Genomic DNA, 17,006 nt, shown 5'->3' on the forward strand with positions numbered 1-17,006 from the left:
CTACATAAATAAACACGTTTGAAAACAAAATATGGTGTAAGATTATTTTGTATTTTGTAAGGGAAAATACGACAGTTTGTAAGGGCATGGAGCCCTGGAGCTTGACAGGTATGCAAATGGATAGCAACGGCCCTGCCTTAAAAGTCCTTTCAAAGAATCCACAAAAGACATATCCCGTTTAGGTGAGCCCTCACGGACCGCCACTGTCACCTTCCGATCCAGACACACTTCCCCCAAAGTCCAAATATGGGTGTCAACATCCCCACGAAAACTGAACGTGACGCACGACGCCGTCTGCGGAAGAAAACCCGACACCTTCAACTTGCTCAACCGTCGGTGTCATTTTTATCTGGCGCGTTGTTTGTGCAAGAGTCGTGTCGTCTTTCAGTAACAAATTCTTGCTTTATCTTCAGCGGGTCGAGAGTTTTATTGATCTCAAAGGGGTTTGACATCATCACCTCTAATCATGCTGTGTGCATATAATGAAAGTTGTGTGCGTAGCGTGTGTATTCCTGTGAATGTTGTGTTTTTTCACCCGTGTGAACCTCCACGTGTTGACTATTGACATAGGCCAGATGTGATAACCAGGCCCCTTTATAAGGCTTACAGCGGGGAGAGGTTGCCTTATAGAACCTCCTAGATCAGGTAAATGACCACCACAGTGTTTCTGTCTTTTTCTGACTAAAACTACAAAATGTATAAAGAAAATAAAAGGTTTGTTTTCTCAGCACAGTCGATGTATTTTCTCATCCACAGAAAAAAAGAAGAAAACATGCATTCAGATAGAGTATTCCTCACCATATGCACCTTTGCGATTGTGGGAATTTCAGGTATCTCTCCCCCCCTTAAATAGTTGTATTTATCACCATGTATTCTCATTCATGTTTTATTCTTTATAACTGAGAGACTTACAAAAAAAAAACATTTCCTTGCAGCTTACCCACTCCATCGTAACACAAGGGAGGCACCCTGGACTGATACCGACGCCAATCAAGCTCATCCCAAGTTAAAAATGGCTAAAGAAATGGAGTAAGTTGACCCAACAATTAGAATGTTGCATTGATTGTTTTGAAAACCTAAATGTCGGAAGTAAACACTCATGCAGTTTTTTTTAACCTTTTTTTGACTATGCAAATCAAAATGTCATATATATTTCATTCAATGTCGAGGAACATAGCCTGCTTTTGGAGGGAAATTCAAATTATCAAGATTGGCTATGATGTGTGCTTAATTTGATAATCTCCCATCAAAGTGAAGAATACAAATATTTACGTTTGTCAGCCGTGACTCGTGAGCTTGTATATAATCCATCCATCCATTATCTGCACCGCTTATCCTCAGTAGGGTCGCGGGGATGCTAGAGCCCATCCCAGCTATTTTCGGGCAGTGGGCATGGGACACCCTGAAGTGGTTGCCAGCCAGTCGCAAGGCACACGAAGACATACAACTCACTCCCTTGCTCATTCACACTTCAATTTGGACCGGCCAATTAACTTGACATGCATGTTTTTGGAATGTGGGAGGGAACCGGAGTGTCCTGAGGAAACCCACGCAAGCACGGGGAGAACATGCAAACTCTACACAGGAGGTCCGATCTCATGACCTCAGAACTTTGCCGCACACGCGCTAGCCACTGTGCCGCCATGCTGCCGCTTGTATATGATAAAAGAAATTAAAGATGATAATAATAATTCTAATAATAAATTTTATTTCAAAATGCCTTTCAGGACATCCAATGTCGTTGTACAAAAGGACAGTCATGTCAGTAATAAAAATAAATAGATAAAAACAGATAAAATACAACTACAGTAAAGAAAGGGGCAACATTTGAAGCAGTCTTGGATTACAGCATAACATAATGTAATATAATACAGCATTTGTTTACGTTTAAACTTAAGCTGAATAAAAATTAAATGAATTACATTACAATTACAAAATTGAAAGTGGCACACAACTTGGCTGGTTTGTATATTTTTAAATGTATTCTAAAGTGAGCAAAATTGAGTGATACTGTATGTCAAATGACAGATCATTTGGCTCATTACACCCATCCATTTTCTGTGCCTATTATCCTCAGTAGGGTCGCGGGGGTGCTGGAGCCCATCCCAGCTATCTTCGGGGAGTGAGCAGGAGACACCCTCAACCTGTTGACAGCCAGTCTCAGTTTATTCATCTTACTTTTCAAAAAGTCATTTTCAAAATGAATTATGATATAAAGAAAACAATATTTGAAATGAAGAGAACAAGCAGATCATCTTACTTATTATACAAATGTTTTTCTCATTTTACACAAAAAAAAGACATGTCTTAAAATAAGAAAAACTACCTTACTTTGTTTTTTTCAACATTTGCAACTGGGCTTTCTGCAGTGCATTTGGGACCATTGCATTGTTGGCCAGTTCATCATATACCAGACACAGCGGAGTAAATTCAATTGAACACTTTATAGCCTCGGTCCAGGGCTTTTGCCTTAACAATGAGCACCTTTGATTTATTTGTACCTTCAAAACTACTTTGGCCTTCATCATCGGGGTCTGAATTTTGCCAAATGTCACGTTTTTAATTGGCCAAGGGTGAATATTTGGCATGGACGGAGATGGGATGCGTCCTCACCATTACTCGGCAATCATTGCTTTGTCCCTATCAATATTATGTGATCAATTGAAGAAAATGCCTCAAGACCAAACCTGAGCCCTTGTAATTGGCAGCTTCAGTTTTCAAAGACATCTCCATCAGGTTCTGTCAACATGTAGTTTTACGAGCCATAAATATGCTATGAACAAAGCAAATCGTGATCTGCTGCCACCTTCTGGTACAGAAGAATATTGCAGCTACTCTGCTCTTTACTACAAGCGACAATAAATAATCCCCTACGGTACGATTCTGCCAGTAATGATTAGTTTGTTGTTCATAATAAGACAAAATTAGCAGCACACTACACAGTGTGGGTTGCTGGGAGCACTGCAGCGGACAGAAAAACATACAGAGAGTAATCAACCCAGCACAGAAAATCATTGGCTGCTCTCTGCCCAGTCTGGAGGACATTGCCTGCTTGCGATACTGCAGCAGAGCCATCAACATTTTCAAAGATGTTTCTCACCCCAGTCAACACCTCTTTGACCTGTTGCCCTCTGGTAGGCACAACAGGTCCCTTAAAACAAGGACTAACAGGCTCATTGCAGGTTCTTCCCCACGGCCATCACCAGCCTAAACAAGCACGCAAACTGTAAAAAGTATATATAGCTTGCAACTTATTCGGGATTTTTTTGTTGCTGCTAAATGTTTTCGCACTACGGTATTCTTACAACTTAGGCCAGTCTCTGACATCTTTGACCAAAGTTTAGTTTTATCCTGAAGCAGAGGTCTCCAACGTGGTGCCTGTGGGCACAAGGGTGCCCCCTACAGACAGCTGAGGTGCCCGCAGACGTATTCTGAAAAAAGCTTGCCATTCCTGGGCCATTGTGACGTTCTAGTAGAATATTACTAAGCATGTTTATCGCTATATTTTGTAAATAACCTAGTGATAATATAATAACTCCATGATAAGTTGTCATTTTAGAAATTAAAACGAATAAATTCCAGTTCATGGGCTTCATGCACAAAAATGACCAAAATATTGAAAATTATTTTCAAGCAAAATAAGAATATATTCATGTATTGAAAAAATGTCTTCATCTTTTTAGTGATGTTTTTACAGGAAATACAACAAACAAAATTCCTATTCATAGGTTTTATTGAGCGACTAAGCAAAAACATATGCCGTTTTTTTAGCTAGCTATTTAGCTACCTTTTTAGCTGTGTCGCTAGCTATCTTCCTCCATTTTTAGCTATTTAGCAAGCTATCTAGATAAATTTCTATACTTTTTTGCATGCTATCCAGCTAGCATTTTATTTATTTTTTGTTAATTATCAAGAAATAATTTAGCCTGCTTTCTAGCTATATATCTAGCATTTTTTGTTTGTTGAAGAGATAGGAATTATGACTCTTTTTAGAAACCCACTTTTTCAGCTCGACTCACTAAAACCAGCTGGCTCTTTGGTTGTTTTTGGTTGCTTAATCCCTATATTACCATTTATTGTTTATTATTATGAATGACTTAAAAGGGGGGAAGCAAAATTAACATTTGAACGATAACACTGGAAAAACAGAGTAGACATAGGTTAAAATAATTAGAAATCTACAAAGGAAAGGATAAAATACAATTTTAACCGTTTTAATTCTCAACAAATGTTAAGTCAACAGCACAGAATCCCTAAAAAATGCATTTTAACCAATCACAAGAGAAAAATAGCGTCTTGAAGGGAACCAGCTCTTAATAAGTGGGTATCCAGCTCCCGTCATCCACTTCCAAGAACTGGCTCATTTAGCTGTTTTGTTGGTGAACGACGGGTCTGTTGACAACAACACATTCAAATATACAGTAGGGCATTTTTCATGCGATGCACAGCCCTTATTTGCCTTTTCTCTCGGCGCATCAGTAAATACTGTATTCTTAATTGCTATCTAGCTGTTAGTCGCTATTTTTAATGGCTTAATGATCTGAATATACGGGCAGCATGGCGGCGCAGTTGTTAGCGCGTGTGCGGCACAGTTCTGAGGTCATGAGATCGAACCTCCTGTGTGGAGTTTGCATGTTCTCCCCGTGCTTGCGTGGGTTTTCTCCGGGAACTCCAGTTTCCTCCCACATTCCAATAAAATGCATGTTAGGTTAATTGGCCGGTCCAAATTGTCCCTTTGTGTGAATGAGCGAGCGAATTGTCTGTCTCTGTGTGTCCTGCGACTGGCAACCAGTTCAGGGTGTCCCCAGCCCACTGCCCGAGGATAGCTGGGATGGGCTCCAGCACCCCCGCAACCCTACTGAGGATAAGCGGTGCAGATAATGGATGGGTGGATCTGAAAATACGACACCAAATTCCCCACACGGTTAGCTTCAGGTGTGCGAGGGGCTTAAGCACTATGTTGTCAATATTTTTAACTATTTATCCTGATAATCTTTTATCTTATTTTGTTTTTTGAAGTATTTAATACTTTTCATCCCCACTAATATTATGTGATCACTTTAAAAAAATGTCCCTACCATTTCCGAGACCAAACATACATCCTTGGTTACGTGCTTACCCTGTAGTGTCATGTCAAACCATGTTGCCTACAATGCTTCTTTACATTGTTATAAATGATAATAAAGACAATTCAATTTGAAAGATTGTGGCACAATTTGTTTAGGAAATATTGATGTAGCTGATCTAAATCTAACCATTTCATGAAAACACACTAACAGAATGCAAATCCACAGTGGAATCTACAAGAGCCACATCGACGACACCGGCCTCTACAACCACGAGGATGCGAATAACAAGAACCCGGTGTCGGAAGAGATCCGACGCAAGATCGCCATAGAGTCGGAGCGTCTTCGGGCCCGTCTACGTCAAGAGCTAGCCGAACTCAGGGAGCGTCTTTCTCCATCTCAGGCCCACCTTGCGTCTTTTCTGAGGGAACTGTTGGCTCCACTCATCCAGCAGCTCCATAACAACACTGGGGACCTGTGCCACCAGCTTCAGCTGCACCTCCACCAGGACACGCCAGAAACCAACCAGGATCAGGAGCTCGACCAGCGGATTTCGCAAATGCTTGAGCATAGCGCATCCGAGCTGGCTGGCATCATGGCCGACTTTGTGGCAAAAACCAGAGAAGTGACCGAACACCTACGAGAGACGAGTGTGGCAGAGGCAGCTGATGTTAAAATCTGGCAAGGATATAGCTCCAGGCTAGTATGGGAAGTGACTTCGCTAAAGGCGGAGAAGCAGAACAGTTTGGAGAGTTTTAAAGTAGAGTTGGAACGATCGGGGCATGTGCAGCCTCTCAGGGCCACGGTGGAGCGCTTCTGCCGGAGTTCAGAACAGCAAAACCAAGACTTCCAGGCCAGGATAGAGAAGCTATTCACCTCAATGGATGGAGAATTGGAAGTTCTATTCAGTCCTTCCCACTCAGAACATTCTAGTGGCTCGTTGCGAGAGGATTTCTCTGCTAAACTCTCTGCTCTCATCCAAGACATTTTAGATTCAGTACAGTGACACCTCAAGCTAGGAAATAGAAACTGAAACTCCAAAGTTTCCCATTCATGCCTCACAACAAATGGACCAGCCTTGGCATTAACTCTTAAAACCTGGACAGAACCAACCCTAAACTGGGTGAAATCGCCGTGTTGAATAGAAACTAGGTAATTCAACATACAGGTATGTGGTTGATATTTTGACCCAGCAAGTTAAAACTGAAATGCAACTGGCAGTTGAAAATATCTCAAACTTGTCTCATCAGTGACAACAAATTGATAAAAACAGACGCTCCCCTATTTTCGACCATTCGACTTACGAAAAACGCTAGATACGTTACATTTTTTTCGGGATGTCGAAAAGTATCCGGACATTGCTGTAAGTTAGATTTTGTATTGTGTGCAGAGTACAGGAGTTCGTGTGTAAACATTCTAAACTGTCTCCAGCGCGCTAAGAACTTTGACATTTTTATTGATTCATATCTTGTGCATCCATTCAATATGGTTGGCGTAAAGTGTAAAGAAGAGGCGAGCCGTTACTTTTGAAATGAAGGTGGAATAAGAAAGCTCGTTGCGGTTGAATTATTTGATCGCTTTTTTTCATCCACTTTCTTTGACGGAGGAGGAAGTCGCTGTTGAAGCACATCTTCCAAAAGTAAGTTACACTCAACTTTAATTATTATCTTTATAGAGCTTATTATTTTATTAAACATGTATTTTTCAGAGCAAAACAACACAGGTTACATACAATATATAGCACTGAAGCAACTTACGAACAAATTACTCTTACGAACAGTCGTCCGGAATCTAACTCGTTCGTAAGTAGGGTGGCGTCTGTAACGGCAAAAAAAATTGATATACCTTTTACTGATCTATACCTTAAATGTTGTTGCATTGTCCTACAGAAAATAAATCAATGTGCCTCATTTCATAAAGTTAGACTCACGTGTAACACTTTACTTTTTTTAATGCTTGTAATGAGTTATGGTTTTGTTTACCATATCTGCACAGTAGTCATGGCCAAACATGGTATATTTTGTTCAAGATTCTTTTTTGTTTTAATAGTTTTATATTCCAACTTGTAGACAGACATAAATTGTGTAAAAAGATGAAAACACATTTTTAACATTTGTGTTTTGTATTTCAAGAAGAATCTTTATTTTGGGGAATAACTCGAAATGTATGGTGGCCTGGTGAGGGATGGGCGCCACCAGGCTGGACTTGCCCAAGACACATCTCAGGAACCAATGCTTGTGTAAATATTTCTTGTAAATATTTTTTTTAAATAAACTCAGAAAAACGCTGTTGTTGTTTGACTTTTATTGCAAGGGAGGGGAAAATGAACAGAGTGATTTTATGAAAGGAACTATACTCATGACCTTTACAATAATTATATATTCTGTAGGATGGGTGAGCACTTTGAGTGTCAATTTTTTGCCTGAAACGTGTTATACAAATACATTTGATCTGATTTTAATACTGGAAACAGGTATCATTTTTTAATCCAATACATAGACCCGTATCAAATATTTATGAAAATGGAAATTAGTTGGTAATATTCCAATGTGCCGAGAACTTTTATTGATACATCAATGTAGTTAAAGTATCGAATTTCACCGCTAGATGGCAAACATGGCTTAAAATGTTTGACTTTTTTCTTACTTGGCGTGATACAAAATAAACGGTGTAGAGTACAACTTGGTATTTTTTGTTCTCGATGATGAAAATACTTGAAACTCAGTTATTGCTCAAACAATGATAATCATAAAACAATATGAAATAAATGGAATATGGTTCATACATTTCAAAAATATGATTAATACATATTTTTATAGTTATTTAATATCAGGATAATTATTCAAGAAATACACTATATAAAATGGACTAAATTTGATTTGAATTTGGATAGATGATTGCCAATTTTAGTGATTCTTCTCTTCCTAGACTTTTTGCAGTTAAAGTTGACACTCTGCTCCCATCTAGAGGCCAAAATAAAGCCATCAGGGTTTATGAAATGCGTTGGAAAGTTTTTGAACCGGTGTCAAATTTGTATAGTATGTATTTCAAACATATCTTAAGTGCCAATTCTGTGTCATTCCTGAAACAGTGTCTCTCTCTCTTGTGTTACATTACAGAGAACCACAGCACGCTTCATAGCTTCTGTGAAATTAGAGACACATTCCTGCAAAACACCAACATTTTTTGCATGAATCTGCAAATATGCCGCGTTTATATGATAGTTCGTGTATTTTTTTTATGAATTATTTGTTAATACCGAAAAACAGCCTTTATTGGCAGTGAATGAGTCAAACATGATCGGGTTTCAACAAAGAAAAAGAATAAGGGAAGAAAAATAATAGAATATTGATATTTCCCAGGATTGTATAACAAGAGGTGATGTTCCAAATGCGTTTCTAAATTATTAGAGCTGGTCGCAATGTTTTTTGAAAATCAAAAATGGGAAAAACCCATTTTGGTGCTGCAGACTCTCGTCTCAATTCATTATTTTAAACATACTGTGCAGGCAAGGGGAGAACATGCAAACTCTGCACAGGAAGGCTGTTAGCTGGATTTTAGCTCATGACTTCAGAACTCTGCCGTGGATGCACCAACTACTCAGCCTGTATTAGTTAGAATTGTTCATTTATAGATATCTGCTCGTTACCTTGGAGCACATGTGTCAAAGTCATGGCCCGTAGGCCAAGTCTGGCCAGCTGCATTCTTTTATGTGACCCGCGAGACAATGCTGGGATGAACACAAGAGAAAAATGAGCTGCATCTTGTAAAACAATGGCTTGGCGTTTTAAATATCTCCACTGGGTGTAGCCAAAGCCAGGTGCCTCTCACAAAGCTCCCACTGTAGTATTCGTTGACTACCATTAATCGGCCAGCGAATATTGAGGATACCAATTCTGATCATGGTTGTGTGCTTTAACCACCGGGGTTGTAGGAAAACTAAGTCACAGACTGTTCAATACAAAAAAATACATAATTTTAAAAAATAGCACCTGTGTGTTAAATTTAATGAAGGGGAAGATATGAAATCTAATAGCAACGTTCCCATATTCGGGTTAACATTGTCTTTAAAAATTACAGATAAAAGTGAAAAGACTTTTAAATCATTAAATCTCATCTCATCTCATCTCATTACCTGCACCGCTTATCCTCAGTAGGGTCGCGGGGGTGCTGGAGCCCATCCCAGCAATCATCGGGCAGTGGGCAGGGGACACCCTGAACTGGTTGCCAGCCAATCGCAGGGCACAGAGTGTTTTTGGAAACCAGAGTGCCCAGGGGAAACCCACACAAGCAGGGCGAGAACATGCAAACTCCACACAGCAAGGTTCGATCCCTGAACTGTGCCGCACACGCACTAACCACTGCGCCGCTGTGCTACCTTGGTGGAGGAATTGTTTTAGGAAATAATCAAATCTTACATCTCTGAATCCTAATTTAAACGTGAGACCCCCCATCCCTACAGCAAAAGCACACGATTTATGCCATTAATCTACTAATTCGACCCCCGTGAGAATGTTTTTTCCATCATGTGGCCCCCCCTAAACTGAGTTTGACAACCGTGCTGTAGAGTTTTACAGTAACACTAAAAACTCTTTTCTTGTGGTTCAAAGTATAGAGAAATGTGATCATAGTTGGTTTACCCCGCCCACATTATTGAAAATGTAATCTATACTGAGTTAAATCTGTGTTACTTATTTCTCAACTTTGCACAGTCATACTCTGGAAATGGAGTCACGCTGCCCCAAGACCAAAGAAAAGCAAGGAACAGGAAGCATGGTGTTTAACAAGAAAAGAAAAAAAAAGAATTTCCTCTGTTTCCTCTGGATTCCTTCCTGCTCGACAGTCAATATGTACAGCACGCTTCTCCCCCCTTCTCTCGTCGTAACGTCTGTTTTGATTGCTGCTTTTTGCAGCATGGCGCTGCGGCTGGGGGTTCAGCCGGCTTGTGGGAGGTGAAGAACGATGCCTTTGACTGCAGATGGCTTCTCACTTGCACTTTTTGCTCACTTCATTGCTGATTTTACAGTTTAGGTTGGCCTTTGGTGTCTCCTTGTGCGTCCTTTCTACCCAGGTAGCCACCGCTCACTATGGCGGAGTTGGAGTGAGATGTGTGGGGGAGGCTACTGAATCCATGCGCTTAAAGTTTCAAAGCTTAAAAGATAGATAGATAGATAGATAGATAGATAGATAGATAGATAGATAGATAGATAGATAGATAGATAGATAGATAGATAGATAGATAGATAGATAGATAGATAGATAGATAGATAGATAGATAGATAGATAGATAGATAGATAGATAGATAGATAGATAGATAGATAGATAGATAGATAGATAGATAGATAGATAGATAGAAGGACGGACGGACGGACGGACATAGATAGATAGATAGATAGATAGATAGATAGATAGATAGATAGATAGATAGATAGATAGATAGATAGATAGATAGATAGATAGATAGATAGATAGATAGATAGATAGATAGATAGATAGATAGATAGATAGATAGATAGATAGATAGATAGATAGATAGATAGATAGATAGAAGGACGGACGGACGGACGGACATAGATAGATAGATAGATAGATAGATAGATAGATAGATAGATAGATAGATAGATAGATAGATAGATAGATAGATAGATAGATAGATAGATAGATAGATAGATAGATAGATAGATAGATAGATAGATAGATAGATAGATAGATAGATAGATAGATAGATAGATAGATAGATAGATAGATGGATAGATAGATAGATAGATACTTTATTCATCCCCATAGGGAAATTCACACTTCCAGCAGTATCCTTTTGTTGTTTATCAACAGATTAACAGGATGGCCTCGGGTGCTGTGTTGTAGTTTAGCAACAGCGGAGTGGATGACGTCACACGCTAAGCCAAAAGTTCGACGTCCCTGCAGCAGATGGAAATCTTTGTGCCCAGGGTTACACCCCCTCGTGTTCACGTAGATAGCGAGGCCACCTCCTCTCCGCTTCCCGCAGGCTTTTGGGTCTCTGTCTGTCCTAACAGCGCTGAAGCCTGGTAGCTCCACGTTAGCGTCTGAGATGCTAGACGTGAGCCATGTTTTCGTAAAACACAGCAAAATGCACTCCCTGTACGCTTTAATGTTTTTCACCAGCACAGCCAGTTCGTCGGTTTTATTTGGTAGAGAGTTCACATTTACCATGATTACAGACGGTACTGAAGGCTTGTAACGCCGCTAGCCGCTTAGCCGCTTAGCCTTCATCTTAGCTCCGGCTCTGCATCCACGATAGGGACCCCTCATCACGCCCGCATGATAATTCTTCAGGGCAATGATTGATTCCTCGAATAAACTCGTTTTTGTGCGTTAAAACCCATAACGAAAGGATAGAAAGTAATCCAAGGTGTGGTTGTCAAACGGGACGAAAAACATCGAAGATAGGCGCAGACGCTTAAAACAATAAATCATAAAAAGAGCCAAATAACACGGAGCTGCTGGAAAGGCGGCGCCTATGATGTCTATAGATTCTGATGAGTCTGTAATTGTATTTACTGAAATAAATCAAAAGATTTTAGGGTTTAGTGGATTTAGTGTTAGGGTCCGACACACCTGCTACGAACAGGGGGCCCCGACTGGGGTTTGAACTGGGCATAGGTGTCCTGCACCCTTTAAAAAGACATTTCTGATCCCCGCGGATTTGTCGGATCATTGTCGTTTTTCACTACTTCTTTGCCATTGCCTTCCTAGTTTTCTTTGCTATTTTATATCCACCTTAATGTCAGGTTAGTTCCTTTGTTTCCGGGTTCTTTGTTCCATGTGTTATTCCATTTCCGGTTTTGATGTTTCTGGTTTGGACTTTGACAGGTTTGGTTTTTGTTTCTGATTTCTTGTTTCGACATTTTAGTTGCTTTGTGCCTATTTGTTTGTTGGGTACTTTGGTCCTGATTTTTGTTAATAAATACCGTCTTCGCTTTTGAGCACTTCTGCCTCCGGTTTCTGCCTCCCCCACATGGGTCCATCTACCACAAAACCTTAGCATTTAGCTTTAGGGCAATGATGTCAAAGTATTTTATCTAGGGTCACGTTTTTGAAAAAATATCTCACGTGGGCCGCACTGGTAGGTTTAATAAAACGAGAGAGAAGAAGAGAGAAAACAGGGGAGACAGAGTAAGAGAGACAGATAAAGAGAGGGAGAAAAAGGCAGACAGAGTAAGAGAGAGAAGGTAAGAGGGACAGAAAAGGGGAGAAAGAATGAGAGAAATACAGAGAGTGCAACAGAGAGAGAAGGGAGAAAAAAAGAAGAGAGAAAGAGTCAGAACAGGAAAGAGAAAGAATAAAAAATGAATGAAAGAGAAAGAGAGATCGTGAGAGACAGTGAGAGAGATATATGGGAAATGAGAAAGAGAAAGTGGGAACAAAAGGAAAAAAAGCAAAGCGGAAAGAGGAATTGAAAAAAGGGAATGATAGAGGTAGAGAGGGCGAGAAAGAGAAAACGAGACAGAGGAAGAGTTATAGGGAGAAATGTAGAGAGAAAAAGAGCGAGAGAATGAAAGTGAGAATGAGAGAGAAAAAGAAAGAGAGAAGAAGGGAGAGGAAGAAAATAAAGGAGAAATGAGAGAAATAAAGTGTGAGAAACAGAGAAAGAGAGAGTGAGACAGAGAGCGAGAGAGAGAAAGAAATATGACTGCAATTGCTTTGCGAGTGGTGACTTATCTAAAACTGCAACTCATTTTTAACTTGCGCTTCTCTCAGTGTTGTCTTGCGAGCTGCATTAAAACCCTTGGGAGGCCCCTGATCTGGCCCGTGGTTCACCTGTTTGAGACCTATACTCTAGGGCCGTATTGTAAATGAAGTGGAGGTGTGTTTAACTTTATGATAAGCAAATGAAACACTATCACAAAAAAAGAGATCCAACTGAAAAGGTCGTTGTTTTTGAATAAACATTGGCTGATTGCGGCACTGCAGCAGAGCAGTATAAAGGACTCCTCTCACCCCAGCCACCACCTCTTTGACCTACTGCCCTCTGGTGGGCAATATAAGTCGGCAACCTTTTTTTAACCTCGGAGCTACTTTTTGTTGCTAATAAGAGCAAAGGGCACCTAGTTAATTTTCCTAAAATTAACTACTCATCATGTAATTACTATGTTGTTGCTATGTTATTAGCAGAAAATAATTGAAAGTCGGAGTTATTAGACTGTCAACCCCCAAAAATATTTTACTATAAAATCACAATGTCACAGCACATTAGGGCTGCAACAATTAATCTATTAAATGATTAAAATCTATCATTAAAAGCATGGGCAATTAATCACATCGTCGAATCGTTGTATTACTTGATTTATGAGCCATAAGTATGTTAAATCAATGCAAATAAGACTGCACGCTGCACACAATTCCGTTGAGACGCTGCCAGTTGTAGTAGCACTTTAATCCAGCAGACGGCACCAAGACCGTTATCTATAAATTAAAAGTAATCTTACATTTTAAAAAAATATTTTTTTATTGAACATTGCTTCATTGAAATTGAAATTTCAAAAATATGAAATTAATTATACATAAAACTGTCACAAAGAAATTCTATTCATCGATTCATCGGGAAAAAAATAATCGAACGATTAACCGATTATTGAAAGAATCGTTAGTTGCAGCTCTACAGCACTGGTGAGTTATTTTCAGAACAAGTCTGCGGGCACCACAGCTGCCCTTGGGGGCACCATGTTGGAGAACCCTGATTTAGCACCTCCCAATGGTAAAAAAAATAAAAATAATAATAGTTCATGAAAATAAACAATGTTGATTTATACCTGTCAAGCTCCAGGGCTCCATGCCCTTACAAACTCTCGTATTTTCCCTTACAAAATACAAAAAAATGTTACACCATTTTTTTTTTTTGGGTTTATAAAAAAAAAAAAGTTCAAAATTTAAGTAGCTTGGACGTTCACCGTAGAAGGAAAAAAATACATGCAAATATAATTAAGTAGAATAATACATTTTCTTATTCAAATTATGAATTCATTTAATGCGTTAAATCATTATTGGTAATATACTGATTAAAGGGATAACCACAAACCTGTCTTTTTAATTTTCTCATTTTATACTTTTTTTCTTAACTTCTTTATACAACATAATCATTCGTAATATAATGCATCAAATCAAGTGAGCCGTTAGAGAGCCGGCTCTCTTTAATGAGTTGAGCCGAAATAGCCGGTTCTCTAAAAAGAGACGGACTGCCTTTCACTACATCAAACCGCTCGCTTCGTTTGCAACTGAAAAAAAACGATACCGAGATAGAGGCTACCGCGGCGAACTCGTTTGACTTGATTGATTTGCCGTTTCGTGATAGTCGGTGTATACCAGATGGTAACCATCATTGACAAATTTGCGTTTTTCCGTACAGATTTTCTCGTACGTGGTACACGTCTTAAAATGCATAAAAAACGTACTTTGTACGGTAAAAACGTACAGGTTGACCGGTATGCAATAAGCAAACATGAATTCAACTATCACATAAACTTGCCTTTTTGAATACTGCAGTTTAAGAAATTTGTGTTTATTTGACATAACGTGAGCCTCACCTACAGGGAGCTGACATAAATTTTACGGGTACCCGCCAAAAAATATAAACTTGGTGAAAGACTGAGCTACAAAAATAGGAAGAAAAATGCTGAGGTTTGGTCACTTTAAGTCTCTGTAGTTTGCTTTTCGCACTAATTTATGATTGCACAACACAATACAGCATCATCTAGTAGTCAAATAATACACACTTTCCCTTTAAAACAAGGACAATCAGAGACACTTTCTTGCCCAGGCCCATCACCACCCTAAACAAGCGCACAAGACTGAAAAAGAAATATCTTGCGTATTTATAGAAAAACAGGTACAAGATTCATGTCTATCTACTTATTTCGAAATTTTGCTGATGCTAATGTCAAATTTTCATTGTACTACTGTTTTCATGTACTCGCACAACTTAGTATCCAAGCACTACCTGGTAAAAGCTTTAGGCCGGGGGCCTTCAACATTTTAAGCGTCAAAGTACTTTTTCTTACTCACCTATTAATTTCTAAAATAGCCACTTAGCTAAATGGGTTCCTAAATAGCTAAAACCTAGCTTGATAGTTTGCTAGAAAGGTATACAGGGAAAGAACTAAAAGGGAGCTAGATACTGTTAGGAATTAAATATTAAAATGTACCGTTTACCAAATTGTTCAAATTAGTTATCTGACTCCATTAACCAAACACAACCTTCAACCTAACAATGCGCGCTTGTTTCTTGATGTGAAAAGACGGACAAGAGACTGGCATTTCCACAAGGGGGCAGATTTAATTTCTTAAATAATTTAACTGAGTCAACTCCATCGAATTAGCCGAATTAGTGTCGCTTGAGTCTCCGTCATGCCTCCTCTCTCAATTCTCCCTCTCGATCTTCTAAAGTTCTTCTCTCGACCCACGTCTTTCCGCCAGCTGGTGTGCCGACTCCTCCCATGAGCGTTCCAGGAAAGCCCCCTCGTCTCGATGTCTGGACCCCGAGCGTCTCTGCGTCACCAGGGCTCTCGTGTGCTGGGAAGTGCTGATAATCATATGAGCCCTTGTCCCAGTTCCCTTTGTTTCTGTAAAAATCATTCTTCACAAGGTTGCATTGACCTCGCCCCACAGCTCAGCCAGATAATATATTTTGCATTTAATTGTAATTTGTATTTGATCATACAAAATCCTTTATAGTCAAATGTATGAAATCCTTCACTGCTAAAAGCTTTATGCCAGGGGTCTCCAACCTTTTTAAACATTAAACTACTTTTTCTTAATAATACCACAAAAGGCACTCATCTCATTAGCTGCACCGCTTATCCTCAGTTGGGTCGCGGGGGTGCTGGAGCCTATCCCAGCAATCATCGGGCAGTGGGCAGGGGACACCCTGAACTGGTTGCAAGCCAATCGCAGGGCACATTGGGACAGACAACTCACTCGCTCAGTCACACCTAGGGACAATTTGGACCGGCCGATTCATCAGAAATGCATGTTTTTGGAATGTGGGAGGAAACCGGAGTGCCCGGAGGAAACCCACGCAAGCACAGTAAGAACATACAAACTCTGCACAGTAAGGCCGGGAGCTGGATTTGAACCCACGCAGGAGGTTCCCACGACCTCAGAACTGTGCCGCACACGCGCTAACCACTGCGCCGCAAAAGGCACTCACCTATTAATTTCTAAAATAGCCACTTAGCTAAATGGCTTGCTAAATAGCTAAAACCTAGCTTGATAGTTTGCTATAAAGGTATACAGGAAAAGAAACAAAAGGTAGCTAGATAGTTAGATAAAAGAATAAAAATCCAACCAAATAGCAAGACAGAAAGCTAAAAAAAAAAGTAAATAGCTAGCTAGAAAAGAGGCCAAAGTTTAGCTTGATAACTAGCAAAAAAGATCAAATGTTAGCGAGACAGCATGCAGAAAATGTCAAAAAGTTAGGTAGCTTGCTAAATAGCTAAAAGTGTAGGGAGATAGCTAGCTACAAAGCTAAAAATATAGCTGGATAGCAAACTTAAAAAACTCATTTGCTTTATAAAACCCATGAATTAAAATTTTCCCGTAAAATAAATTAAGAAAAAGATGAATGAATAATTTTGTATAATACATGAATAGATTCTCATTCTTTTCTCTTAATTAATTGCTTAAAATAATTAGCAATACTTAGAAATAATTTTTTGAACAGGAATTTATTTGTCTTTCTAAAATAGAAATAATTATTACTATGTTATTACAATTTTATCACCGGGTTAATATTAAAAATAGGGTTAACTCAGTCAAACAATAAAAAAGTGAATTTACAAGAAAATTACAAAGACTCAGCATTTATTTATAGTAACATTATTTTTATCTTAAGGTAAGATAAAAAATGTGAATATTTTCTTGACTCTAGCCACCTGCAACTAGGGGGATATGGCTCCGGTATA

General features: G+C 39.3%; 1 protein-coding gene across 1 annotated transcript; it reads left to right on the forward strand.

The window, feature by feature from the left end:
- The first annotated feature begins 584 nt into the window (after positions 1-584).
- Positions 585-7,357, forward strand: LOC148357919 (uncharacterized). Its single transcript, XM_088345419.1, has 4 exons — positions 585-645; positions 757-830; positions 936-1,029; positions 5,295-7,357. The coding sequence occupies exons 2-4, from the start codon at positions 773-775 to the stop codon at positions 6,070-6,072; spliced, it is 930 nt and encodes a 309-aa protein (XP_088201545.1). The 5' UTR covers positions 585-645; positions 757-772; the 3' UTR covers positions 6,073-7,357.
- The last annotated feature ends 9,649 nt before the right edge of the window (positions 7,358-17,006 follow it).

This window comes from Urocampus carinirostris, chromosome 10 (assembly GCF_059441175.1).
Source record: "Urocampus carinirostris isolate Australia breed hairy pipefish chromosome 10, RoL_Ucar_1.0, whole genome shotgun sequence".
NCBI lineage: Eukaryota > Metazoa > Chordata > Actinopteri > Syngnathiformes > Syngnathidae > Urocampus > Urocampus carinirostris.